The sequence below is a fragment of the Haliotis asinina genome, chromosome 9 (assembly GCF_037392515.1).
Source record: "Haliotis asinina isolate JCU_RB_2024 chromosome 9, JCU_Hal_asi_v2, whole genome shotgun sequence".
In the NCBI taxonomy this organism is placed as follows: Eukaryota; Metazoa; Mollusca; class Gastropoda; order Lepetellida; family Haliotidae; genus Haliotis; species Haliotis asinina.
The window spans coordinates 18,822,533-18,838,475 of NC_090288.1; the positions used below are offsets into that span (position 1 = coordinate 18,822,533).

General features: G+C 40.1%; 1 protein-coding gene across 1 annotated transcript in view; it reads left to right on the top strand.

Annotated features, from left to right (window-relative positions):
• Positions 1–15,943, top strand: part of LOC137295782 (cilia- and flagella-associated protein 54-like) — a 79,689-nt gene that overhangs the window by 57,265 nt on the left and 6,481 nt on the right. Inside the window, exons 50-61 of the mRNA XM_067827323.1 lie at positions 1,516–1,683; positions 1,856–2,036; positions 2,579–2,593; positions 7,035–7,240; positions 7,694–7,869; positions 8,021–8,203; positions 8,381–8,559; positions 8,830–8,957; positions 9,556–9,664; positions 10,744–10,906; positions 11,460–11,724; positions 11,831–11,956. Coding sequence (XP_067683424.1) covers positions 1,516–1,683; positions 1,856–2,036; positions 2,579–2,593; positions 7,035–7,240; positions 7,694–7,869; positions 8,021–8,203; positions 8,381–8,559; positions 8,830–8,957; positions 9,556–9,664; positions 10,744–10,906; positions 11,460–11,724; positions 11,831–11,956 — 1,899 coding nt within the window. The remainder of the gene's footprint in view (positions 1–1,515; positions 1,684–1,855; positions 2,037–2,578; positions 2,594–7,034; positions 7,241–7,693; positions 7,870–8,020; positions 8,204–8,380; positions 8,560–8,829; positions 8,958–9,555; positions 9,665–10,743; positions 10,907–11,459; positions 11,725–11,830; positions 11,957–15,943) is intronic.

The window sequence follows — 15,943 nt, forward strand, 5'->3', positions numbered from 1 at the left end:
AGTGTGCAAATGTCTGTATCAGCCAATCACATGTCTTGCCTTGATCTGCATATGCGCTAAAGTCTAAGGTGCTAAAGTCTATATTAAGATGTGCCAAGACGTTTTTAACTACAATTTTATTAAATTTACCAGTAGAAGGCAACTTTATGCAATGAAAAATTTACTGGCATCAGCTATAGACAGCTTTGAAAATACCAGATCATCACAATTTTTATCGGTTAAAAACCAGTAATTTATGGAGGAACGGGAACACTGCTCATAAATATTGGCATCACAATCAGCAATCAGTGAAATAGTTTGTGGGAACTTACCATATAACTGAATATTATTCTCTGTGAGAACATTTGACAAGACAATGTCAGCTAGAGCAGAGATGATATATTGTTGTATTGATAATCAATATATCAATATCTTTTTTCGTATTGTCATACTTAATGTTGACCTTAAAATGGCAAATTTTCACTAGAAATTGAAGGTTATGTCAAAATTTACGGAGCTACTTGATATGAAAATGTAAGTTTTTAAATGAAACAATAGCATATGATAGCATATCATGAATTGCATCGAATCTAATGGTATTGTGCCAAGATATGACAATGTGTATAGTATTTTCTGTATCGACACACCTATAGTGTCAGACATCTTTCTTGTGGGGTTATCCCACATGTACTCAAATCACAATGTTGGCGCCAATGCTGTCAAAAAGTTTTCTACTTTTGGCACAGGTATCAACAGTCCTTGAAACATTTTCTTTCAGAAGTACATGTGTTGCATCACTTAGGGTTCTAACATCATACTACAGTCCAACAAATGACTGTTGTTTGTCTCCTTCCTCTTGGTTCATGTCTTGGTGACCACATGTCATGGCCCTTCATGTCCGATCGTGTCACTAGGGTTATTGTGTAATTGAACTAACTTGTGAAACTCTAAATTTCATGGCATTCATGACCTAGAACATGTGATGGAAACAAAATTACATCTTTTCTGGAAAAAAAACAAACCTCAACTTACAATAAACATTGACAGACGTTCTGCTGTATTTATACTTCTTGAATTAGGACTAAGCTCAAGAAAATTGATGTACATTTATTAAAAAAATATCTAATTACTAATTTAACCTTAAACTACTCATTTCAGTAGTGTTATATTATGTTTAAAAGTAATAGATACTTTGTAGACAAATGGGGCAAGGAATAACCTAAAACAGCCTGTCAGTGTTTGAGGATTTTCAAATTACAACACCTCACGGTACAGAAGTGTTTTTATACCTATCCCCAATAAAATCCTGCATCTCATACATGTTATAAAGTTTTCTCCTACTCAATGTGTAGTGTAAATAGCAAAGTTTGTCTGAGATTTTATAGTTATAATACATGAAGTCTTGTGGCAAATGTATGCTTTATTTATTTTACATTGAAGCAATCAGGGTACACTTGATATTTCATACACTATGACAAGACACAGTTTGTCTTTCATCCATATACTGCTGGGATGACAACATTCTTCTTGCTGTAGCTGATGAGGACAGTGATGAAACTGTGGGTTGGTGTAGTCGCCGCTTCACGGAGAGCAAGAAGTTGATGACAGTGGACTCTGTGAAGGGGACGCTGCTGTCAGTGGCAGAGAAGATGGTGTCTACTATATCTGAGGTCATTGTTGAGAATGCTGAAAATGACAAAGCAGGTACAGTGATCACAGAATGATTTACCTTGTGTAGCTTACGATGGTGCTGTATTTAACGCTGACAACATTATCATATAGTTACTGAAGAACAGGCAGTTCCTGTAACATTGATATGGTTCATGTCTTTAACACTGTAAGTATTTCATCTTGTATAATCTGTGTTTGTCGACAGGCACATCAACATTGTCTGCTGCTGAGTTAGAGCTTGTGGTTCTGTGTAAACTTGAGCAGGCAGCCATTGCTCGCCAGAAGCACCATGCACCTCTTGCAGCCCGGATTGTGCTTTCTGCTTTGAAGATGCTTCAGAACTCTGACCTCTTTAAACCCAAGAAGGAAACACCTCCACCACCAAGGTAAAACTATTGTCAGATAAATGGCTGATATATTAGACTCAGTGACATCACTTAGTGTGATAGAATCATACTTCCTTCAGTACCAAATTTATCTAACATCTTACATCCCAACAGGTTGCTCAAGGTTGTAAAATATTTTGTTTAGCACATTCCATGCATAACTTGCATTATACAAACAGGGAGTTGTGTTGTTTGGAAGTGATTTACCTTCTGTTGCATAACATTGTTTGTGCATGTAAACGTCTACTGCTTCGTAATACACATGTCAGACAGCCTCACCAGGCAGTGCTGTGGGGTGCAACTAATATGTTTTGTGGATTGAACTTGTGATTTATAATAAACCTAAAACATCATTTTCAAGACCAGAATTCTATTCAGAATTTTAGATGATCCTTGAACTGTTTTAACTTTTAAACAATACCATGATCTGTATACATGCATGTATGTAGATCATACTCTGATAGGAAATATTGAAAATAAAATTTAGCGTGTTAAAGTGTTAACATGTTGATAATCAAACAATGATATACTGAAAATTCCAGAGAGTGGCAACGCAGGTAATTGTTTCTTGCAACATCACTGTTCCATCACTGGTTTGTCTCACTGTATCAGTTTTCTCACATCACTGTTCTATCACTGGTTTGTTTCTTACTATATCAGTTCTCTCACATCACTGTTCCATCACTGGTTTGTTTCCCACTGTATCAGTTCTCTCACATCACTGTTCCAGGACAGGATTGTTTCTCGCTGTATCAGTTCTCTCACATCACTGTTCCATCACTGGTTTGTTTCTCACTGTATCAGTTCTCTCACATCACTGTTTGTCTCTCACTGTATCAGTTCTCTCACATCACTGTTTGTCTCTCACTGTATCAGTTCTTTCACATCACTGTTTGTCTCTCACTGTATCAGTTCTCTCACATGACTGTTACATTAATGATTTGTTTCTTACTGTATGAGGTTTCTCTCGTCACTGTTTGTCTCCCACTGTATCATTTCTCACATCACGGTTTGTGTCTAACGGTGTAAATTCTTACACATCAGTATTTGCCTCTGACTGTATCATTCCTCTCATAATTCTGTCCCATCACTAGTTTGCCTCCCACTGTATCAGTTCTCTCACATCACTGTTTGCCTCCCACTGTATCAGTTCTCTCACATCACTGTTTGTCTGTTGTTGTATCAGGTCTCTCACATTACTAGTTTGTCTCTCATTGTATCAGTTCTCTCATATTACTAGTTTGTTTCTCACTGGATCAGTTCTCTCATATTACTAGTTTGTCACTGAAACGTATCTTACTGTGCCACTTGTCTCTCATCATGGTCACATCAATTATACTTCTCTTTCCTGGGTAATACTCATAGATCTTATGAAAGATGAATTGTCATAAACCATTATCATTTTATTTGACATATCATGGAACGGAAAAAATACAACGACTGCCCAAATATAGCAGGCTTAGACTTTCATGAAAATCTTGACTTTAGCCACGGACAAAAGCTCCATGATGAACAATTGTTTTATCTATGACATTAGTCAGCAGAAACAGGTTTCATATGCATCCATTCATTTGCTTAAAGGGGCACTGATGCGGAGCAATTTCCGTGGACTGGTGTAAACTTTTGTTATTGTTTTTTTCCCGTGAGTACCCGGATGATATCCCAGAATTCGTGACTGGTTCGTGACCTCTGCTGCGCAGTCCGTAAGCGCAATTGATAGTTTAATTATAGACAGATCAACTGAGGTGAAGTCATTTTTACTTCATTCCAAATGTATTATGAAAACAAATGAAACACTTTGGAGGTTAATCATCTGCCCGTGGCAGAAATGGTAAAAAACTATTAGGGCGGAAAACGTCTCTATATTTTGTCTCATAACCCTAGTTAGTTTATGGTCATACTAGTATGATTCTGAAAATTAATAAAAGAACACACGATCTGCTTATACTCATAATAAATTTCTAACATAACAGCAACATTTATACATTGTATAGAATGCCAATGTGGATCCTATTTCACACACATACGCGATCTAGTGTGTTCTTTCTGTCATACAGATTCTGCTGAATGCTACAACAAATAAATTAAAACAAAATGAAAAAAAATGAATGTAAAACAGACTAATTTTATAGCAACGATGTCAGGCTACTACCTTGTTCAGGAATGTATCCATCAATATCCACGTAAAAGAAATCGTATTCCATTCATCTGCAGCTGGTAAGTAATCCTGCTCTGTGTCGCGTGTCTTACAACTGTCTCATTTGCGAGAAAGTAACACATCGTTTCACGTCTTTCGTTGGTGAAAACCAGATAAACCTCTGATTGGTCTCCCAAGATAGCACACCTGGCAACTAATTGTATGATGTCCACTATTCTAAGTAATTTAGTTAACCAATAATGAGCAATCAATCAATCAACGTAAGGGTGGTTAATTCTTTGAAGGGAGGATGTTGTTTTTGCACTTACACTTTACGACAGGGTGTAGTCATCCACACACACTGCATTTTGACAAATCCGCTAGAAGATAAAAGTAATTAATCAATCAGTGAGTTATCGGTTAATCCTTTGATCGATGTTTGTTTTTGTAACTTAGTTGATAAGCCCTCTTGCATCACTTACATGCACATATTACATAACATACAATACATTTGCCATTACAGACCTTAATTTATAATGTTGAGTATTTACTCCAGACAGGAGAAATGCCAAATGGGAACCTTTGTTGAGTAACCGAAGTTGTGTTACTACTAATTATACCTGTTATAAATTCATGAATTGACCATCAAGAGAATGATGACAAATAACACGTGTAGGTTTACACCATCAAACGCGAGTTACAGCAAGGAAGATGTAATCTCTGTGTCGCATGCAGCCTGAAAACACTTATGGGCCGAAACTGTTTTGAGGATACCAACGAATTTCGTTACATAAGGAATGCACACGGGCATTTGCTGTGTACTTGGGTAAATAGGTGAAATAAGGGTTTTTTACGTAAGAAAATTTTCAGATTTCTCTACCATAGGCAAAGTCATCGTTTTTTGTTAACGAATTCAAATAAATCAACTGTGTGTTTTTATTATCATAAATAATAAACCATTGTAGCTACCATAGCTACCAAAAGTTTCGTAAGATATTTGCTATCATAGCTGAACCAACACTCAGAATTACCTAAATATAAAGCCTTGCAATCTTCCGTACTGAAACAAATGGCTACATGCCTGTAGACATCATATTTTCCATGTAACATGATTAAATATCAGGTTAAAAACACTGAAATAGGATCAAATTGGATCAGTAACTATACCATCCAAGCATCCGAAAAGAACTACACTGCTGGGATATTTGGTTACGATCAGACAAGGAATACCATGGATATTTTTAAAGAAATGGCATATGATGGGCATCCGGCCTCCCGACTGTTTAGGTGAAGAAATTCTGCTAATATGGACAGGAGCCCAGTTCCTTTGTCCGTCACGGTCGAAGGAGCGGGCGCTGACCAATTTGCGGTTTGATTTCGTAATTAGACCGTTGGCGAGAAACATTATTCGCTCCGCATCAGTGCCCCTTTAAGAATTAGACCTTTTTGTGTTCCAGAAAGGAAGTGTTTGATTGGCTGGACAGTAGTTATTCATGTTTAACAGGAATAATTTCTCTAGCTGTTAAATGGAGGGATACTCACTCTGCTGGCTTTGGCTGTGGAGATTTGTGTTTTCTGCTAAACTCTCTCATACTGGTTCTGCATATGCCTAACAAGTAGTTGTTTTGTTTGGTCGTAATCTAACAGATTATTAATGAGGGTTAAGGTTTGGCATATATGTTTCTTGATTATTTTACTGTGGAGAAACAAATGTGGAAAAATGTTGAAACTAACTACTTTTATCTTGCTGTTTTCTTTTCATTCTTGAAATTTTTGTTTTCTTCTGCATTTCTACATAATGTGTGTGTGCGTCTTTGTTGCATGACATTGCATGGTGTTTGGCTTAATGCTGTCATCACATGGTTGAGGTTTGTGGGCATTATTTTGGAAGACTGTATATGAGTTCGACCTTTAAGCAATACATGTGTGAATACAAACGTCTGAAACTACATCTCTTGGATATTCATTGAATTTCTTGGGCAGTATGTCAGGATCTAGAAGACGTGACAGGCAAAATTCAAAGAATATGTATTTGATTTGAAAATGGCGATCTTAAGGGTAGTTGTGATATTTAGCTCAACATGGAATTGATTTAAACCTCTATACTGTGTCTCTGTTCCATCTGGGGATATGAAAAATGAAGTAATGGGGTGTTTGGGAATAATTTGCTGTACACATAGATACTGTATATTAATTGCTGTAAGTTTGTCTATGAAATCCTACAGTACATTTTGAAACTGTTCGCTTTAATAATGGATAATGGAAGAAAAGGTTTGTATACAGGAAGGAGTTGTGCCATGTTACTACTACTACTACTACTACTACTACTACTACTACATTATATGTTGTTCATTGGTCATGAGGTGAACATGGGTTGATGTACCCTGTATGTACATTTATGTGTGAGGTAAGATAAATACCTAGGGCAGGAGACAGTGGATAAGTGTTAGAATATCAAGTCTATCACCCAACACAAAGGGTGTATAGAAATGTAATATCCTCTTAGTTATTATTAGTTTTGATATGTTAAAGTCCAGGTGATGAAGTGTTATTTTGATGTGGCAGTAATATTTTGTAGAATCACTGATAGTCAAATAATGCATGGAAAGTATATATCTAGCATTTCCAACACTACTTTGAAACAACATTCTGTTTTGTTGTTTTGTTTCAAATTCTCTGTTATGCTTTACTAGAAAACAAGACATATGAAGTTCAAAGACAGAAGACAGAAGACTGATCATGACTGACATGCTTGTAGTATGGATAATGTTTGAAGATTTCATGATAATGTATGTTTACTAGTTTTTCATATGCCAGTATGTATATCATGATTAATGATGTTGTTCACCATTTGCCCTCAGGCCATCATCCATGAAAGGTCGTCACAGTGGGTCTCGACGGCCTCCTCAAATGGAAAATATTAAACTGACTGATTCTGATAACACCCAGTTCCAATATCAGAACTTCCAGAGTCGGTCTCGCCTGGACACCCGTCTGTGGCTGCACTGTCGCCTTGCACTTGTCTCCAGTCTCATCATGGAGGTCCGAGGAATGGGAGATGTTAAAGGTTATCAGTTGTTATACATCTCTTTAAATTGTCAAGTTTTGTGTGACTTTAAACATCTTGGCCATTAGTGTCACATAGACACCATGCAAAATGGTTTGGCCCCAAATAATATATTCACTCTGGTCTCTTTTACTTGGAACAGATTAGTGAAAACGTTCCCTCCATTTTTGCTTTATTGCAGGGTAAATTGCTAATAATTATAAAACTGTGAAAATGTTTGGTATTATGTATAATTGGAAAATTTGATATAACTTGAATATGATTAGAAGGAAAATAGGAAGGCTTCCTTTGGTGAAGACTGATTACGTGATATTTTTCTAGGTGAAGACTGATTACTTGATATTTTTCTAGGTGAAGACTGATTACTTGATATTTTTCTCTCTATAAATAGATGTCACACATAATGTTTCATTGCCAGAGAGGCTGTCATGTAAGATGTATATGTGTCTACAGGGAGTGAGAACAAAGTGCTCACTGATGTTGCTGACTGTCGGCAGTACTGTGCAGAGGGGTTGTCAGAGGCAGAGGCTTGTGGGGATGTGGAGATGCAGGCAGAGTTCCTGGCCCAAGGGGCACAACTGAACATCATTGAGGGAAATAGTCTGGAACACACTGTGCTGCTGATGGAGGTAGGTGGCATACTTAACAATACTTCACCAAACCTTTGGTGCTTATCTAGATCATCCATGTATCATAATGCCTTTCCTTAATGTGAACACTCTGTGACCAAGTGGATCTGGATCAGATGGTTCCTGAGTGCTTTCACACTTTTACTTGTAGGATGCCATCAAGCTGCTGAGTGGAATGCCACGTTTGTCAAACCATGGTGAGCGTCTACTTGTCCATTGCCTGATGATGAAGACAGACTTGGAGGCAGCCTGCAGGAAGGATGTGGACTCACATGCTATCACACAAAAAACACTCGACAGCTATCTGGATGTCCAGAGACTTGTTCTGTCTCAGGTAACTGCTCACTCTTCATCCTCAGGGTCACTTGTGTCAAGGTCATATTGAAAGCAGACTCCCCTCTCAGATTCACATCTTGTGTCGTTGCTGGATTGTCTCACATGGCCATGGAACAGTTATGGACTAGTCATGTTTTTGTAGATTTGTACATGTTTGTCTTCTTGTGCCTTGCAGATGGAGCAGCTTGGGGAGAAGATTGAGCACCACTACCCAGTGGGTCAGAAGGACCACCTGTCCACCCCGGTCAGTCCCATGGACAATATCTACTTCCTAAACTGTCTCCGCCTCGCACAGGTGAAACTCAGAATTGGACATGCCATGGCCAGGAATACTGCCAAAAAGATACGGAATGGGTATGCAGTAATACTCATGTTATCTTCCTGAACAGATTCATTGTAACTGTGTTAGCAGTGATTGCTTATAGGACTACAAGGGTTCATTGCCTGTGTGTCAATACTGATGATACATGTGATCGTTAATACAACTGCCCCACCAACATTCCATATGATTTCATTCATTTTCTTGTGTAAAGTTTGGTATAATATTTGATATAAACAATGTTATGTTTCTTTGGATGTGGGAGACTGTAGACAGAATGCTGATTCAGTGTTTTTGTGTTTTAGTGTTGTAGATGTAGAGCATCATCAACTGTGGGCAGATGCTCTTGGTGTGCTGTCCACAGCTTTTGAGATCTCACAAGTCAGTGTCATGCGAGAGGCACACCTGGAAGCAGAAATTCTCTTTAACATGGGTGAGAATTAAAACTCAACTGGAACAGTAAACTAGTTTTAAGTGTAATATAGTTGTTGGACAGAGGCACTCTGTGACATGTCCTGAATGTGTCATTTATGTAATAAGAGCAAACCCCATTGTTGTTGATTCCATCGGTCTGTCAAAATAACAGTCCTGTCAAAGAGTTACTACATTTAACACTCTTTTACCCTGATGTGTAGACTTCATGTGAAATACCATAACCATGATAAGAGAATGGGGAGGAGGGAATATGAACGAAAGGAATCAAACTGAAACAGGTTGACTCATGGCTTAGCAATCTAGTAAAGAGTGTCTCAGGGATATTGGTAGGAACTGAACTATAACTGCAATTTCCATTCTGTTGAATTAAAGATTGAATCTAATTTGTATAATCATGATTGAATTAAAAGTTGTAGAAAACAAAATATTGGTTTTTGTTGCATTGTGATTCTTACCACAAATAAACAGGATTTATAACAACTTAAAAAAACACTCTGTACATGTTGAGAAAGGTTGACATTGATAGTTTCCAATATTTTCCTCAACATAAGGATATATACATGATGATAGAGGATGAACAAACCTTTCGTCTGCAGGCAAAGTACAGAAGATGTTGGCTCAATTGGGCAAGTTTCACCCCAGAGCTGCTGCCAACACCCTCATCGAAGCTATCAAGACATCCTTTGCAACAGATCATGATCTTGGGTATGTTCCCAACTTGGATATAACGCAGCTATTGTTATATAGTTACAAATATTTGAGAGCATGCAAGTGTGTGTGTGTGTGTGTGTGTGTGTGTGTGTGTGTGTGTGTGTGTGTGTGTGTGTGTGTGTGTGTGTGTGTGTGTGTGTGTGTGTGAGAGCATGGAAGTGGGTGTTTGTGTGTGAGAGCATGCAAGTGAGTGTTTGTGTGTGAGAGCATGCAAGTGAGTGTTTGTGTGTGAAAGCATGCAAGTGGGTGTGTATGTGTGAGAGCATGCAAGTGGCAGTTTGTGTGTGAGAGCATGCAAGTGAGTGTTTGTGTGCGAGAGCGTGCAAGAGGAAGTTTGTGCGTGTGAGCATGCAAGTGGGTGTTTGTGTGTGAGAACAAGCATGTGGGTGTTTGTGAGAGCATGCAAGTGGGTGTTTGTGTGTGAGAGCTTACAAGTGGGTGTTTGTGTGTGAGAGCTTACAAGTGGGTGTTTGTGTGCGAGAACTTGTAAGTGGGTGTTTGTGTGCGAGAGCTTGCGAGTGGGTGTTTGTGTGTGAGAGATTACAAGTGGGTGTTTGTGTGCAAGAGCTTACAAATGGGTGTTTGTGAGAGCATGCAAGTGGGTGTTTGTGTGCGAGAGCTTACAAGTGGGTGTATGTGTGTGAGAGCTTACAAGTTGCTGTTTGTGTGTGAGAGCATGCAAGTGAGTGTTTGTGAGAGCATGCAAATGAGTGTTTGTGAAAGCATGCAAATGAGTGTTTGTGAGAGCATGCAAGTGAGTGTTTGTGAGAGCTTACAAGTGAGTGTATATGGATAGATGTGTGTGCATGGTTAAATAGGTGGGAGTGGGTGTTTGTGTTTTTATGACAGTAGGATGTGAAGATACCAGAACCGTGTTACGCATTTCCTTTTGAATCCACCATTCAGACGAAAGAATTGTTAAGGGACACACTAAAATGTTTTCTCAGTAACAAAGACCCCCAGTTCCGTCAGAACGCTCAATGTCTTTCACTCCTTCAATTGCATGAAGAGAAACAAGGGTACATGCAGCACAACCAGCTGTACATGCAGTACATAGCTCCTGTGTGTTTCAGGCTGATCCGACAGAGCTACCTGGAGATTGCCCTCATCTACATGTGCAGTAGTGGTGTGGTATTGGCCAGGGAGGGGTCATTCCTTGAACTAGCAGTAGGGGACAGTGGTGATGAAGGAAAGCTAGTGTCATCCCACTCCCAGGTTCAGAAGAAGAAGTTGAAGGTATGCATGTTTGGTTGACAGGAAAGAAGCAATAATAATATTGCTGACTAAAATTTTCCATTGGTTTTCTATTATACTGAGGCTTGTATTTGTAGATTTTCTTATTTTCACTTAGAGTAGCTGTTTGCTCTATACAGGAGAACAGTGAAAACAGCACTGCCTGTCTCTCACAATATATGTATTTCACTGAAAATAACAATGTTAGAGGAAATATATCTGACAAATGAAGTAGAATACAATCTTGATACATTAAATACTTTAATTATGAAATTTTCCAGTCATATGATTGAGTGAAGCATGTCACAGAAAACATTAGTCTTGTAAATGAGAGCTCGATCTAGATGAACACATTTGTGGATTACTGAAACATGCAAGAACACATGGAAACAGCACATGCTGACACCCTCTTTGTGATTGTCATGTGGTTTCTTTTGGTTGTACAGAGTGAAATATAGAGGCCATAATATGTATATTATGTTATATCAGCAGGCATTTTGAGAGTCTGTTCACCTGCAAGATTAGATACAATGTGGGTATTGTCTTTACTGAGCAGAGCAAGAAGGAGCGTAGCAAATCCCGAAACAAAGAGGATGATCCTAGTATACCAGAACATGAGAGAGAGAAGCGTGCCGCCTGGCTTGCCATCCGGTGTGCAGCAGCAACTGCAGCAGCCCAGCGAGCCCGTACAATGTTGATAGGAGATAACAGTGTCACCTCCCAGAAGCTGGGAGACAAGGAAGTGAAGAATGTGCCAGAGTTTGCGGCACTTGATCTCATGAGCGGCTATGTACTGGGAGAGAAAAAGAAAATCTTCAAGAGTGAGTTTCTTCCTTTTTTAAAAATGTATAGTCATAGTTAATGTCATTGTTCTGTGACATTTGAAGTAATTTGTGAGGATTATTGTCAAGGACTTCTTTGTTCCAGGTGAGATAGAAGAAGAGTTATCTTCCCTTATGGATGCCCAGGAGGTGAAGCAGGTTGACACGTATGACGACCAGGTGAACAAAGCTAGAACTGGTGCCAAGGATCTCAGCTGGATACACTTCCTAGGTAGGATTGTCCCGTCATTTTCATATAATTACTATAAACCTTTTCAATAATGGTGCATTTTGCATGGGCAAATTGCCATTCCTAGTAACTTTTTAATCAAATACTTATTCCTTTGTCATCACTCAAATTTCATAATGTATATATCATCCCTTGGCATAAAGTGGGAGGCTGAAGTTTGAAAATATCGGTGTGACATGTGCAGTTAATATAAAATTTTTTAACATTATGAGTAATCTATCTTGTTGATACCTACAGTAATTGTTATGATATTAAAAATATAACAAACACAGGTTCACACATTATGAGTCAGTAAAATCTTAATTGAATACTATTCCCACCAAACATGCTTACGTTTTACATCCAAGACAGTAACTGCCAGTTGTCTTGTGGTCTGAGTTGTCAATGATTAGCAACCCATTGCAGGGTTAGGTTTGTGTATAAAACATACCATTTTGACACTGATTTTAAGGGGTTGGTTTATCTGTGAGATCGGTTCATCTGTGGTAACATATGGTACTTGGAAAACATTTTAAATTTTAAGCATTGAACTTTGCATACCTGTACATACAGGACTTTTAATGTTTGGTATTTCTAACAATTTTCGATTTCCTCAGCTAAAAATTGGATCTAAGACTCAAATATATGTGTAATTTATTTCTCAAGCATGACTTAGAAACAGTTTAACATTTTAATTTTTAAACTTATCCTATCTCACGTTTTCCATATCTCTTCCTCACTTCGACCATGTACTTATTCTCTTTCTTGTCGCACCACAGTGTGGATGCATGTTGCCCCTGTGAAGATATAAGTTGGAATTGTGAATAAACATGGGTGTATCTAAGAGAAAGTATCTTAGAAGTGTAAACGTTGCAGTCAATGTAATAGGAACTTCTCAGCGGCAGACCCTCACAACTTATTTGTGGATTGCATAGGCATTTGTGACAGGTCTAACAGATGTACATATTGCGAAGGGTTAGACGACGAGGAGTTTGCTCTGTATCGGCAGGTAGCTAGTAGACTGTAGTCTGATAGAGATTGTTGGTGAACAGAAAATGGACAATCTGCTCCTAAAAAGTTGAGGAAAGAAGACACAAATTAGTCATCTTTGAAATGAGCAGATGAGGCCTTGGACTCATACCTGAGTGAGAATTGAGGTGAATGTTTTGTCCTAGTAATTCACGTATGGTGGTATTATCACAACCAGAACCTTCATTGCGTCTGGATTCTATTGTGATCCATTGACTCAACGAACTATCAAGTGCGATTCTCTCTACCACTGAAGGCCATGATGTGGTTGCAGATCAGCTGATTGAGTCCATTTCGGCGATACGCTTAAGTGGTAGGGGTGCAATCGATTTGGCATTTTCCCATCCACTCCACGCAAATGCTTCAGTTCACTCTGAAGTGATGCGCTCTCAGAAACAGCTTCGTTTGGATGTGGCGCTCATTCAACCACTTATGGTCGATTCGGTGATTCACTCTAAAATGGCGCTTCTACAACAACAGGGCAGTCTCGGTTCAGTGCTTCCTCAACCATATCGCTCCAGTGCGGCGCTGTATTGTGAAGCGCTGCCCTCTCGACAGCAGTGTGGGTTCGATGTGGCGCTTACTCAGGGTGACTTCGGTTCGGTGTTTGATCACAGAGTGGTTATTTCCCATGTCGGTTTGAGTGCACATACAGTCGGCAGTGCGGTGGTTAAGAGTGTGTCTCTTGTGTCGATGGCTACTCCACATGTATTGACTGCAGCTGTCAGGGCACCATTGCTCTATGGGTTACTCAGGGGTGACTGGTTTGTTACATAGCGCTCTGCAGTTTACATCGACACCTTTATCAAGACCTACTTTGCTGGTCTCCTGGGCACCGGTACCAGAGATGGTAACATCGCAACCCAGGGATTTTGATGCATTTGTGGTGCACGTAGCTGCGGCGATGCGGGAGCAAGCACCTGATGCTTCTGTTACATTACCCTCTTCTTTACCGATTCACAACTTGGTAGGTGTTTGTCGGTCTGTCACCCCGTCTCCTTCATCTCAGGGCTTGGTGAGTTCAGATGTCAGCATCGATGCGGTAGACACACCATCTTTACTGAGGTGGATTGCTGACAATTTGCAACTACTGTGAAGCATTTCGCTGGCAGACATGTGATCAACGTTCCCTATGAAGACGGGGGATTTTGGTTCTATTCCTTTTCCCCTAAGGCCATGTTTTACGCAGTGAGCAGCATCACTTGACACAGCGTTTGCTAACCTGAGGAAGATAAATGATGGTTTTAGCGCTCCCCGGTTCAGTCTAGCATTCTCTGATCGTTTCTCCACCTGCCAATCGTCAGTATCGAGGCCATCAGGCATTTCCCAGCAGTCCTCCAACAGGAAGTTGGATAAACAGTGACTGCATGACATCCGAGCACAACTGGGTGCCCCAGTCGTGCCTATCTAGTCTTCACTAGTAGGCGGAAGACTTTGAATTTATGCACCAAATTGAACCATTCTGGAAGACCGGTATGTGTTAACCTCTCTGTCCAAAGGTTTTCAACTCCCGGTTGTGGGGAATCCTTCCTTAACCCAGTTATCAGAACACAGAACTAATCCAGTTCATCAACTGGATGTCTTGCAAACCACAATAGATACGTTACTCCAGAAGCTTAGAGTCCCTGGGACCGGCTCCAGTCAATCCGGGAATTTATTCACCAATTTTTCTAGTCCCAAAGTAGGATTCGGACAAGTTGAGGCTAATTTTCAACATGTAGGTATTCAACAAGAAGTATCTCCAGGCTCTACCTCACTTCTGGATGGTGTCAGTAGCTCTTTCAAGAACAATCATCAAGCCGGGGGATTACATGGTCAGTCTCGACCTGCAGGATGCATATCTGCACATCCCGATCTTCCCAGCTCATCGCAAGTTTCTTCAGTTTGTTATCGAGGGCACCCACTATCAGTGGCGGGTGCTCCCGTTTGGAATTTCTTCAGCCCCGTGACTGTTCACACGGGTCATGAAGCCAATCACCAACTTTCAGCATCAGAAGGGGATAGTCTTCGAAAAGTGTACATCGACGGCTGCATTTAGGCCCATTCTGATTCTGATCTTCTCCTGCGTCACATGGATGCAGCTACTTCACCAGTTAGGCTGGTTAGTGAATCGGCAGAAATCAGAACTGATTCCTACTCGATGCCTTCAGTGTTCAACACAGAGGTCAATAAAATGTTTGTTCTGAGGGAGCGGTTCAGCTAGATGCAACGCTTAATTCTCCTTGCGTTAGCTCAACCAAAGATGCTCTACCAGTGGCAAGAACTATTGGGTGTGCTGTCGTCAGCTCAGACTTTAACCCTCAGATGTCAGCTTCAACTCAGGCCATTGCAAGTGTTTCTAGCTCCACATATCAGCAGGGTTGTTCTGTCTGCACTGATCATGCTGCCCATGGAGCTTCACTCTCATCTATTGTGGTGGATGCAAGAGTTGAATATTTGCGGTAGAGTTTGTTTAGAGCCGTTTGTTCCATCTCACCAGCTGTACGTGGATATGTCGGGAGCTCACCTTCTCGATCAGCAAGCAGCAGAGCAGTGGTGTTTTGCAGACTACACCTGTCAGTGTATTAGAGACGTCAATGTATTAGAGCTCAGGGCAGTAATCTTGGCCATCAGTCATTGGCAGGAACAACTACAGGGGACATCCCTTACGGTTCAATCGGACAACAAAGTGGTCCTGTGGCACATCAATCAGATGGGATCAACAGGGTTGCCTCAACTTCTAAGGTGGACACAACAATTCTTCGACTTGGTGGACTCACTCAAAATATTGGTTCGGGCCAATCATATTCCAGGGGTCAAGAATGCCATAGCAGACTCTCTGTCACGTCCAAAGCGTCCATCCCCAACAGAGTGGAAGTTGCGTCCAGAGGTGTTCAGGACTGTTTGTCTTCCATTGATGAAGCCAACAGTAGACCTATTCACCACCAGATTCAACCATCAGCTGCACCTGTTCGGGTCTCC